The sequence below is a fragment of the Etheostoma cragini genome, chromosome 1 (genome assembly GCF_013103735.1).
Source record: "Etheostoma cragini isolate CJK2018 chromosome 1, CSU_Ecrag_1.0, whole genome shotgun sequence".
Classification (NCBI taxonomy): domain Eukaryota; kingdom Metazoa; phylum Chordata; class Actinopteri; order Perciformes; family Percidae; genus Etheostoma; species Etheostoma cragini.
The window spans coordinates 2,869,113-2,882,101 of NC_048407.1; the positions used below are offsets into that span (position 1 = coordinate 2,869,113).

At 40.7% G+C, this 12,989-nt stretch overlaps 1 protein-coding gene across 2 annotated transcripts in view; it reads left to right on the forward strand.

The window, feature by feature from the left end:
- si:ch211-186j3.6 (neural-cadherin) overlaps positions 1 to 12,989 on the forward strand; it is a 302,735-nt gene that overhangs the window by 212,302 nt on the left and 77,444 nt on the right. For both annotated transcript variants that reach the window (XM_034874840.1, XM_034874848.1), the window contains exon 27: positions 1,383 to 1,597. In XM_034874840.1, coding sequence (XP_034730731.1) covers positions 1,383 to 1,597 — 215 coding nt within the window. The remainder of the gene's footprint in view (positions 1 to 1,382; positions 1,598 to 12,989) is intronic.

A 12,989-nucleotide genomic window follows, 5' to 3' on the forward strand; every position in this document is an offset into this window, starting at 1 on the left:
GTCAAGGGGACATATAGCGGCAGAAATTGGCTGTTTTGGTAAATAGACTGGATGCTTTCGCTGTTTCACTCCCTGCCCGGCTGTCCTAACGCCCAGCGGACCTCGTGGAACCGGCCGCGTAACTTTAGCTGAGAGAGAGAGTAAATAAGTTAAAGTAAATAACCAATATGGCAGCAGGTGGTGAGACTGAATGCACCTCCCAGAGTTTAGACATATTTAAAATGCAAAAGTCCTTTCAAATTTGATTGATCTCTTTGCTCATCATGTGCAGTGCAGAAACAACGTTTGAGACAAATTATAGTTTTTACAACCCTATTGCTGGAAGTTGCCCGCCTATAACCCCCCTGGTTATAGGATTGATAGTTTGACACAAATAGATCGACAATATTAACATAACCTTTTAAATTTGCAGATGAGGGCGCCCGGGTAGCTCATTGGTAGAGCAGGTGCCAATATAGTATACGGCTGCGGCCCTTTCCTGCATGTCATTCCCCCCTCTCTCTCCCCTCTCGCGTCGTCATCTGCCCTGTCAAAATAAAGGCTGAAAATGGCCAAAAATAATATTAAAAAAGAAAGAAATTGCAGATGAAAAGCATTTTTTTTCTTTCTGGGCTTAAGGGTAATTCTACTATTCCTCATCTGGGCAGAGATACCAATGTTTCTTTCTTTGGAAAGTTCTGCACAAGCAGCCAATACTATCACTTTACTATTGTTGTTGCTTTCAACACTCATACGTTAAACCCAACTGCAGACAAATATCGCTGTTACTATGGAATAACCGGCCTCTGCCTTTTTTTTGTTTAGTTAAAATCAGTCTTAGATGAAATATTATGTATGAAGCACAATGTATATATTTTTTTTAATTGGTAAGTTAAATGGGTCACATGTACAAAAAAGATCCTAGAACGAGTGGGGAATGATTAAAACAAAGGAATAAGGAAAAAGCTTTTTCCATTCAGGAATCCAAGGATGAATCTTTGAAGAGAGGTGAGAGGGGAAATTGTGTGTGGGAATATATAGAGACGAGGTTCCTGGTAATGTAGTGATTCTCCCTGTGGTTTTGCCACTAACAAGAACATCTGCATCAGTGAAACAGATGGAGTGAGAAAGAGCTAGCCGAAGGGAAAGGCTGCCTGAGAGGAGAAAACAACCACACTTAGAGAGACTGAGTGCACGGGGGAAAAAGTTAAAAGAACAAAATGCAGTAAGTGGTTTGAAAAGGGGCAGGGAGATTGGGATCTAAACAGTCTTTTCAACTAACAAAGGGCTCTCACATTTGTGAAACCAAATAACCAAATTGTCAGGTACTGTATTGGCACAGAAAAAATAATTCTATTAATTGCACTCACTAATTCATGTAATGTTGTCCTTTTCTCTCCAAGGTGCCAATGTCCAGCGCAGTTCGAAGGACCTGAGTGCCAGCAGAACAAGCACAGTTTCCATGGCAACGGCTATGCCTGGTTTCCTCCCATAATGCCCTGTTTTGAGAGTCACATGTCGCTGGAGTTCATCACGGACGTGGCTGACGGACTCCTGCTGTACAGCGGTCCCTTAGCCCAGCTGCAGGTCTGGGACAATGAGGACTTCATGGCCATAGGTAGGGGACATTTCATGTCCAACACACACGTCTTTACTATAACTGAGATGACATAGATTCAATTTCAACATTACATGTCAAGCTCTGTTACGTGTTCACCTCACAGATTCCTAAAGAATGGTGTGTAGAAAAAACGGAAATACACATAGGTTTAATTACCTGTGTGTGTGTGTGTTAACTTGCCATGACATCAGGATCCAGCAGTGACAGTCATTCTTATACAATTGCACACACACACTTAATGATCTTGACTCACCATGCATTTTGAGGTGTACTACTACAGGCTGTTCTCGTGACCCATATGTACATATAGCGACCAAAAGCACTGAAATTCATATTATATTTATACTGTATAATATGTATTATACAGTACATATTGCACTACAACGACTGCTTCTGTATAAGAACATAAAACACAGAGCTTTCAAGCCAAGGAGGGGACTTCATGTCCCGGGGAAAACACAAGACTTTCACCCAGGAAATTCTAGTTCCTCAGGAGTGTTTGAATCAGCTAGCAACCGCATGGAGCTCTGTAGCCCGCGTCACGTGATCAGCGGTCAGGCCGTTGCCTAGTTTTGTAAGACATCATAAATATTGGTCTGCATACATGTTTTGTAAAATATCATACAGACCCATTCAGCAGAACCCTTTGACTACTGTACGTTGATTCCAATTTGGAAAAAGTTGAAAGATTTGTGCGGTGGACTCACACACACTTCTGCTATTCTCTTCGATGTCTACTTTACATTTTTGTAAGAAAGATCTAGAAATGTGTGTAAACAGAGCTTCGGCAGGTTTACATTTCAACCTAGTTGGTTAGTTTGTTGTTTCTTTTGTTGCTGTGGCAAAATGGTTGAGGTTTGAAGACAATAAAGCTTGTTGTATTGAGGGTGGCTAGACAGGCGAGAATAATAGACAGACTGAAACAGAGAACAAAATGTTTTGTACATCTTGGTAAATTTACTGTTTTAATCTGAGAGACTAACACCTCCTTGTCTCTCTCGCTACTTCTTCTCTAGCGTTGGTCCCCTCTCTTGGGAGGGATGCTGTTGTTTAATCACTGCCAAAGTAATATGTGTGGGAGGTGAGGTCCGCCTGGAGAGCCGTGTGTGTGTGTGTGTGTGTGTGTGTGTGTGTGTGTGCGTGTGCGTGTGTTTGTGTGTGTTATAAGCAGGTTTGCAGTGTAATCCTGAATTATTTATTTGGCTTGGGCTAGTGTCAGAGGGTCTGTGTGCATTTAAAAGCTAGCGTGTGTTATTGGTTCCTAAAGAGTTAATGAGTTTGTGAAGTTAGGGCGATTTGTCACTGTGCAGAGTGTAATTAGAGTCAGGATGTAAGCCTACATATTCAGAGCTCTAATTAACTTGTTTTAAGGTTCACCTACTGTATGTAAAAAAACTCTGCTGGAGCTTAATAAAACTACATTGCATACATAAAACTGTATGGGTGTACAGTATGTATGTAAGTCTTACATAAAATTATTTGTTTAGGAGCCTTTTTGAATATTTGTTGATGGAAGCTGCTGATGCATGATCATTTGCAGCAGGGATCTCTGTGCTAAATGTATCCATAATAATTGTTCCAGTAGCAATAGCCATAATAAACAGGATAATTATGGCTGCAGGGTGTGGGGGTAAGACTAAAAAAAAACATAGCTGTCTCGGTCTCTCTCCTCTGCACTGCTGCAGGCACCTTCCTGCAGGTTTATGTGGAGATCTGGGTGTGTTTTTGTGTGCTTTAGACTCTGACCACGTGAAAAAATCTGAAAGTAATGTATTAGTTCTCTGATTTAAAGGTCCTGTGACATGAACATTTCACTTCATGAGGTTTTTTTAACTTTGATATGAGTTCCCCCAGTCTGCTTATGGCCCCCCAGTGGCTAGAAATGGTGATAGGGGTAAAACACTGAGCCCTGGGTATCCTGCGCTGCCTTGAAAATGAAAGCTCAGATAGGCCGATCTGGAATCTTGCTCCTTATGAGGTCATAAGGGGCAAGGTTACCTCCCCTTTCTCTGCTTTGCCTGCCCAGAGAATGTGACCCAGTCATGAGAGAGAGACAATATTGCTTTCAAACGAGCAAAGTGGTAGTTGGTCAAGGCCACACCCCCAGCCTCCACCTTAAAAACTACAGACTCAGAAATGGCAAATACTAAGGAAAGCTAATTGTAGGACTGGCTCTAGTGGCTGTAATTCTGCACCAAGGCTGACTTTTGGGAAAGAGACTTCAGATACAGTACAGGGGACCACTAAGGTCTATATAAAAGAGACTTCAGAGACAGTATTAGGGGACCACTAAGGTCTATATGAAAGAGACTTCAGAGACAGTATTAGGGGACCACTAAGGTCTATATGAAAGATACTTCAGATACAGTACAGGGGACCACTAAGGTCTATATAAAAGAGACTTCAGAGACAGTATTAGGGGACCACTAAGGTCTATATGAAAGAGACTTCAAAGACAGTATTAGGGGACCTCTAAGGTCTATATGAAAGAGACTTCAAAGACAGTATTAGGGGACCTCTAAGGTCAGTAGAAAACCACCCAAAGAGCACCATGTCATGGGACCTTTAATGCTCTGTTCTTGCTGCCCTGTGCCGTAACACTGCTCCCTATATTCATTCACTCTCTAGTTCAAATGACCCCTGCTGCTTAGAGTGTGATGGATGTTTATAACAAAAAAAAATACTGGAATAATTGTTGATAGAAATTTATGAATATTCCAGTTTGAATAAACCAGAAGAGACCTTCATGAATAAAACATTTCACGAACAACATCTTCTTCATAAAAAAAAGATAATTCTTTTACCGTTAGTGGTTCCTTCAGGCAAGGTTAGCCAAGTATTTGAAAGTTTTTTTCAGGCTGTTAGGTATTATCCACCCACACGACAATGCAAAGGATTTCTCTGCTTGGACACCTAATGCACAAAAGCATTTGATGTGCAAATATTATTGAAAAACATATTCACCAACCGCAGTAAGGGATGAACTTCCATCCCCTCAGATATGGCCTACATCGGATTTCTAATAAAAAAGGATAATATTGGAGCAGTCATATATTGCAATAGCCCACCTATACCATAAACTGTATACCTCATTAATCATACAAAGTACAGATATGATTTTTCAAAGTATAATATATATGTGAGAGAAAGGACAGGGAAGGACAGTTGTGAGTATACTGTACACTGTAATTCAAGTGAGACCAAAATAAATCCGTATGAAGCTTCCATGTATGGTTTCCAAACAACCACTGAGCCTCAATCATCAATGTGATAGTTAAGATATAACAGAAAAAGAACAAAGCTGAAGTGGAAAAGCACAACATTAATGGAATTTATTTTAAAGACATTAAGGTAACACAGAGTTGGTTTCCCTGACCAGAATGTGAACTTGTCCTTTTTACAACAACAAAAACAACTTTTTGATTAAATAGGATTAGTGGGGCACAAAGGTTCACAAAATACTTTCAAGTTAAGAACACAACTTTAAGTATCTACTGCTCACGTTGATGCTCAAAGAACCATTTTGGATTGATGCGTAATAACAAGAAGAATCAGACAAAATGGGGTGAGTCACCCCTAAATCAAACACGCCGTAAACTGATTGCCTAAAGTCTCATCCTGACATGAATGTCTTAATAATACAAAAGCTGGGCTGAAGAGAACAGTATGATGTGAGGGGGGACACACTGCACCCGTGGCATGACTTCCAGTTGAAAGTGCAGTTTCAAAGGGTTTTACAATTATATTTTCAGAAGACAGAAGGTGGGATGGAATGTGGATTTAAAGGGAGCATAGGCAAATGAGAATGTTGTACAACCTGAACTGTTCCTGGTTCCCTAGGCAAGATTTTAGCTGGTGCCCCTTGCATGGCAGCCAATCGTGTTCATTTATCTATTGAAGCAAGACGTTTCTGCATGTATGTATGTATGTATGTGTGTCCGTGTTTGGGGGGGATGGTAACCTGTATGTCACACGCGGACGCCACATGCAGATATGATTACATTCTGAAACGTTCTCTGTCAGGTAAATCAGTAAGTCCGTTGTAGGCTGCACAGTGGAGTTGCAGATTAAGTGGTTTGGGGTCCTGCTGTAAGTCATTTTTCTGTACAATTTGGTTTTGAAGAATTCTACAAGAAGCAATACCACTGTACTGTACTACTGTAATAGTACACTTCAAGACAAAAACTGCACAGCCTCATCTCTTTGAGGCCGTTTTTATTTTAGAAATATAACAACGCACGTTATCATACAAATGTCCAGAGGGCCAAAACATATGTAATATCACCCAAGTGTAATGCTGTACCAAGAGCAGTGTGTGGTAACTCTTTTTTTGAAAATTTAAAGAAATAAAACAGTTCACATAAAAACAGTAACAGTATAAATACAGTAGTAAAGTAAGTAAGTAAACTTCAGAGCAATATGCAGAATAAAGCTAATCCACTAAATAACTCATCAGTTAAAGCAGAGGTGCAGTCAGCAGATTCTATTGGGGCAGTCTCTTGTGCTGCATCCCTGGGAGGGGCTGAGGTGTGGAAGGGGCAGGAGAACCTGGTGCCACAGGTGGCCCAGGATTTACGTGGGTGTAAATAGAATATTTCAAAAAGTACTGCGGAGAGAAAAGAGGAGTACATTTGGCTATTGAGTGTATTTAGTACAAGTATATTACCAATATTTAAATTACACATTAGCTGCAGAGTGCGCCTGGATGATGCTGTGCCTGCAGGCAACCCAGAAAATAGGGACTATATTTAATATGAGCTATGGAATTATGCTGCTGTGTGGCTTCGGGACGCCCCTATGGATGCATTGTGCCCGGGACTGAAATTAAACTGAAAACTGAAAAAACTGGCTGGTAAAAAGTCAGTAACTGGCAAAAAAGTTAACTTCAGGCTCTGGATGGCGCCCTAGAAGTTGCCTGTACTGCCTTTAATAATCATAATAATAATAATAATCTTTATTTTTTGAGCACTTATCAAAAACAAGTTACAAAATGCTTTAACAAGTGTAAAGACAATACTATCCAAGAGACAATAATACAAAAAGACAAAAGCATGAAAACATTGAAAGACTAAAATACAGCTAAATTCAAAATTTGTAAAATACAATAAAATAAAAGGGATAAAGGAAAGTCAAATAAGAGCGGGAAAGGCTCTCCTATAAAAGTATGTTTTAAGAAGCGACTTAAAAGAGTTTACTGACTCAGCTGATCTGATTTCCTTTGCCACGGGCCGACCCTGAACACAGGTGCCTATATGTTTTGCATGCAAGACATAGTGTTCACCTTGTTATTAAGCATTGTTAAAGGAGGCTGCCCCTTGAGCCTGATTATATTTCCCACCACTTCATCCACACATTTCCTCACAGAGACCTTTAGCTTCGTACTGAGATGCTGGTTGGCTTTTCCAAAGCCGCCCACTCATCCGCCCTTTATCTTGCCGCAGGGCAGCTGTACCAAGCCAGCCCTACTGTGTAGACCAGAGAAGGTGGACGACGCACACACACACACACACACACACACACACACATGGAACATAGCTGTGTGCTAAATCCAATCTTCAGCCTCTGGGGGAGAAGAGATTACATGGTTATAACACAGAGCTGGTGTCGTTTGTGTGTGTGTGTGTGTGTGTGTGTGTGAGTGTGTGTGTGTACCTGTATAGCAATACCCATACCTAAACTGACCTCTGGTGTTCCAGTTAAAATCCGAACATTGGATGTTCCCTGAAATCCATTTACTTTCAGCGCTATGTAGATATTGTTTAATACTTTCTAAAGCCTTACATTTCCAAAAAGGCATCTCAGGACAGCCATCTTGATTAACAGCTCAGGGCCAGTTTGTTCCAAGCTAAGCTCTTGTTACACATTTCAATGCATGGAGCTCATCCAAATTCACAGCACAAAAGAGCAGCAGTTCAGAGAACAATATTTCGTTTTATTGAACAATACTGTGCAAATACATTATTAATGAGTGTAGAGTAACCTTAAAGTGAATGTGAAGTGCAACCAATGACACAAACAAATCACAAATGTGCCAGCCTAACTGAGCTGCTTTTGTGTGCATAACTTCTGGTTGCTATAATGTATGTGGAGTCGGCTGTAAAAACAGCATCATTTCAAGATCAAATATGCAACCAACCCATACAGCAAACTGTTTTTGCATTCTAATTTACCTGGTTATTATCATTTGTTTGGCTGTGGACACCATTGTCAACTCCTAATGCTTTGGAAAAGCTAATAGGCATTTACAGCTTATTACAACACAAGCGCAGTTTGTATAAAGCTGTCTCCCCAGCACAAGGCGTAATATTAAATAAATGAACGGCTGTCACTCTGAGTTTTTCTTTTTTTAATTATGTGTCCATAAAAGCCTGGCTGCAGAGCTGGAAGGACAAAACAGACATCCCCCGAACATGTGGCTTGTGTCCAGCTTTTGTCAAGATAAGATTTAGTTGAGGAAAAGCTTTCTCTGGGTATATTTATGGCCCAAAAGTTCCCAGTGCATGCTTCCGTTTTGACATTATGTTTTTTGACAAGTGTCCTAGCCGCCCCACCACCTGTCTGACAGATTCCGACTGGCATTTACTTTGACATTGCCTCTTCCACCTGTCACCACATTAGTGGTGATCTGATCTGTAATATACTTAATGGTACATTTATAGCTCTATTACAATCAGTTAGAATAATTGTGTGGAGGAAAGATTGTCACCTTCCAGTCATGCCAGATTCATCAAACTTATAATTTGACTTTCACCGATGTTTTCTAGTTGAAATTACAAATGGGATATATGGATGTATTGTTCTGTCCTGTGACATTTTGTGCAGAGTATTGCAGTCTAAATAAAGTCAAAACTATATGTTAAATTTACAGCACTAGTCAACTGGAAGTCAGCTATGCTTATGGAAAGCAATCACGGCTTCTGTTCAATTTGAGTTTTTTTTTTAATATTTCGAATTCATTATAGATTTCCCCAAGTTAAACACCTCGCTCCTGCATTTTGTACAAGCTGAAGACGCGCCAGTACAGTTCCAATAACTTCAACCTGTGTGACAGATTAATGTGTTTTCCAAAATTTTAACCAAAAAAAAATGTTACTTCAATGATCTCCATTGTATATTGTATCTCAGGTTGGTCAATTGGTCTTCATAGTGGCCCGGGGGGTTTGATTCTGACCCGAGGCCCCATGCTGCATGTCATCCCCTTTCTCTCCCTCTGTCCTATCAAATCTTAAAATTGTGATATCAAACTATCAAATAAAACCCCACAAATGGTCAAATATAAAAAAAGAATGATAGGGGCATAATATCTTTTCTCCGGGCCCTATCTTGCACCCGGTGCTGCACAAAATCTCCACGCAAGTATTTTTGCTAGTTTAAGACTGACACAGTTGTCAATTTCCCGTCCAGCACCCACGTCGTTTAAATAGAAAATGCACCTGCGTCCATCTGTGTGCCCATGGGCGTGCTGCTCTTACAGGGAGGTGTGTTCAGGTGCCTGCTTGGCGTATTGTTATCTTGAGGCACAGGAGGTGATCAAACCACTGACCAACAAAAAAATGGTCTAAAGTCAGTAACGCAGCATTTAATTGTGATTTTAACAGCACATTAGTAAAATGTGCCCAGGCTCATGGACAGCGTGCTCACACTATGCTTGTTACACACACACACACGCACACACATACACACACACACACAGGGACACGCAGCAGCACACAAAGATGCAAAAGATTATGTATAAAAAAACATTACAATGTGAAATAGTAGTATGACATGATATGATCTGCTCGTGTGCTTTCACTTAGCACACAAGCAGATCCTTTTCTTCTCTTGAAAATCTATCATTCCTGCTCAGCAAATCCTCCATCATAATAGAAATGCTCCAAGGTCCAAACGCGCCTGGCTTTTAAAGGGAATGGGAGATGACACTCTGATGGGTTTATTGTGTGTTACGCGCAAAAAACACCTATGATTTATTAAAGGTCCCATGGCACGAAGATTTCACTAAGAGCTCTTTTAACATTAATATGCCAAAATATGCCATAAAAGAGACTTCAGATACAGTATTAGGGGACCACTAAGGTCTATATAAAAGAGACTTCAGATACAGTATTAGGGGACCACTAAGGTCTATATAAAAGAGACTTCAGATACAGTATTAGGAGACCACTAAGGTCTATATAAAAGACACTTCAGATACAGTATTAGGGGACCACTAAGGTCTATATAAAAGTGACTTCAGATACAGTATTAGGGGACCAAAGAGCACCATGTCATGGGACCTTTAAGCTTTTGAACCATGTGCCTGCTGTGTTCCACGCCGTCGGCTTAGTTGTCAAAATAGGGCCCATCAAGTCTTGCACTTTTGCAAGTTGTCAGATACTAACAGTTCTATCCATACTCCTGGGACCACATGCAATGTAACTGGCTCACTTAGAATGCAGGGCCTGATCAGCAGTGCTGCACTTTGATCTCAGCTGTATTAGTGAGGCTGATTGTCACCGTAATGATTTGTGTCTAGAGCAATCAACAATAAATGACAAACATGGCTGGAAGCATTAGATATGCTCTGAGGTGCTTGATCAAACACACAGGACTACCGTTTCTCTCTCTCATACACACACTCACACACACACATACACACGCACACACACACACACATGCAAACACCACTTGCTAGAGCTTGTTCAATCAATAGACAAATTAACAAGACAAATTAAATTTGTGTAATTACAACTCCTTTGTAAAATGGAAAAAAGTTTTCCCTTAGGGAGTCAGATAAGGATTGGTGTGTGTGTGTGTGTGTGTGTGTGTGCGTGTCTGTGTGTGTTTGTGTGTGTGTGTGTGTGTTTGTGTGTGTTTGTTTGTTTGCTTTATCCACCCTTAAACCAAAAGCAGAATGTTCTCACCCCTTTTATAAAGTTGGATATAAATGGAGAAAAAAAAAAGATCTAGCAAGCAACAGCACACACAAACACACAGATTCACTCTGGCATTGCGTTCAATTTTCTGAACTGTTTTCGTAGCAGTACCCCCCAGCTTAGCACTGCAGCGGCAATAGGAACTGCTGCTGGATGCAGAGATCCAATATGCAACGGCTGCGGGGCCGGCTTTAGCTAGCTGACAGATCGTTTATTCAAGAAGCTCTCTGCTCTGCACTCGCTGCATCGCCTGCTGATTCGTACACAGGCTGACTTCTGTGGGCATTAGTGTGTATGTGACTGCTTGCGTGTGTGGGTGATGGGTGTATTCGGGTAGCAGTGTGATTTGTAATGCTGTTTATGCAGTCCATATGCTCTCTGTTTGACTCTTGGGTATCCCCAGGCGGTCAGAAGGGGAGGGCATTTTTTGTATTCAGGACCCCTCAACTTTGTGGGAGTTCAATATCACTTTCCTTACACTTGAAGCATACACTTTTACTCTCTCTCTCTCTCTGTCTGTCTCCGTCTCTCACTCTTGTCTGTCTCAGAGTAGGAGGTAATGAATTACGTATGAGTAGCAGAAAAGAAGCCTGGTCGTGTGGATGTGCCCTTTAAGAGCAAAGTCTTGTCCTTACCCTTGTACACCAGAAGCATTTAAAAGGCGTGCCAGGCCCCTAAGAAGATGTTGCCATTTGACCTGCCAACCCGCTGCACTCCCAGCTAGGCATTCCAGCTAACTTGCCTTTCTTTTTCTTTTATGCGTCTCTGTTTGTATGTTTCTGTGAAGCTCTTTCACTCAGTTCCATTTTAACTTTACCAAAGCATTTGTCAAAAAATATAATATTGCTAGGTGCATGTTAGTGCTAACTTTACTATTAATATATGCTGGTGTTATTACCAAATAGTTGTAATATGGTTTGCCAATTATGCACAGTAAGAAGGCAGCAATGTTCTGTTAATGACATTTATATTCCCATATTGGAAAGATACAAATGAACTGAGAAATGTTTTATGTTAACTTGGCATGCACTGATCCGACTTTTCTTTTCCGAAACAGATTCCATTACCTAATCTCATTGTGTGTGCCTATTGAATACCGATCTGATGCCACGTCTCCTTTTTCCCCCAAGTCTCTCCCTCAACACTTCCTTTGCGTGAACAAATGCAGTCCTCACAGTGCTGAACTGGTGGTGATACACACTGATCAGAACCAGTGCTGTACTAGCTGTGTGCACAGCTGAGACAGTGTCTGTCAGTTTAATTTCGTTCGTACTCTTTATCTAGTCTTCTGCCACCGAGCTGCGGAGGAGGGTCTGGCTAGTCCACACAACATTCTGGGACGGGAGAAAAAGGAACTCTGCTTTATTGGCATTGGCACCCAATAGTCTTGGGTGGTGCTAGGCACCGGACAGAGCCACGGTGCCACTGCAAAATAGCCTTGGGAAGGAACTTGTTTTGGTGGAATATGTGTACGTTCAAAAGTAGTTTTAGTTGTCAACAGAAAACTCAGATTGGACAGATAGTCTAGTTAGCTGTTAGATCTGAGGACCAGGTAACCATAGTCCTCATGAATCAGTTCAGAATGTCAACACAAAGAAAACGGAAGGTAACGGACATCCGGCCAAAAAGGAAGAAATACTTGGAATATCCTTCAGCGTCATTGTGGACATAGACTACTCTTTATCTAACTATTGTACCACACAAACCAAAAGTGGCCTGTCCAACTATTGTTACAGAGCTTTATATGTCAAAATAGAAATAGAACAGAGAGATAGCACCATTCATGTATTTGTACTTTATAAATATGTATATGACATACACAAAAAAACTATGCAACACACTAAAACACGTGAATTTAAAAAAAAAGCATAATTGGGGATCTTTAACAATTGTATTGATAACTGATATTCATTTGATCAGAACGTGAAGGTTTGATCCCTCTAGCTTTCAGTCTCACATCCCATAGTTTCTGGATAACATAAAGACAGCACTTGGCGAAAACGTGATGTTTCATTTTAGATTTTTTGGAGGTTCATGTTGGAAACAAAACAATTTACACAGCTTTAATTGTTCCAAGCTTGTTAAGGTCATTAACACAAGTAATATAAAGAGGAATAAATCAAAGAAACTTGATTCTCACTCAACTTTGATGGACTGCAGCATATCCTCATCTCCCATTCTTTCTTTCTTTGCTTCCTCCATCTGCTTTCTAGTTATTCTCTCTTTGATCCGTCCTTGTGTTCTTCTCTACTCATCACCGTCTGTTTCTCCCTTTTGTTTTGTCTGGAGTGTTCATTTCTCATTTATTTACCTCACAGTCCATCATCCCACCTGTCATCTACCATCTCAAAATGTGGCCTTAATCCCAGCGTTGTGTTCAATCTTTACTCTGTAACTCTCCACTTTGTCTTTTCCCTCTCTCATCCCTGCCCTTTTCTTTTTTTTTTACCCAGCCTTACTTTTGACTCATACAG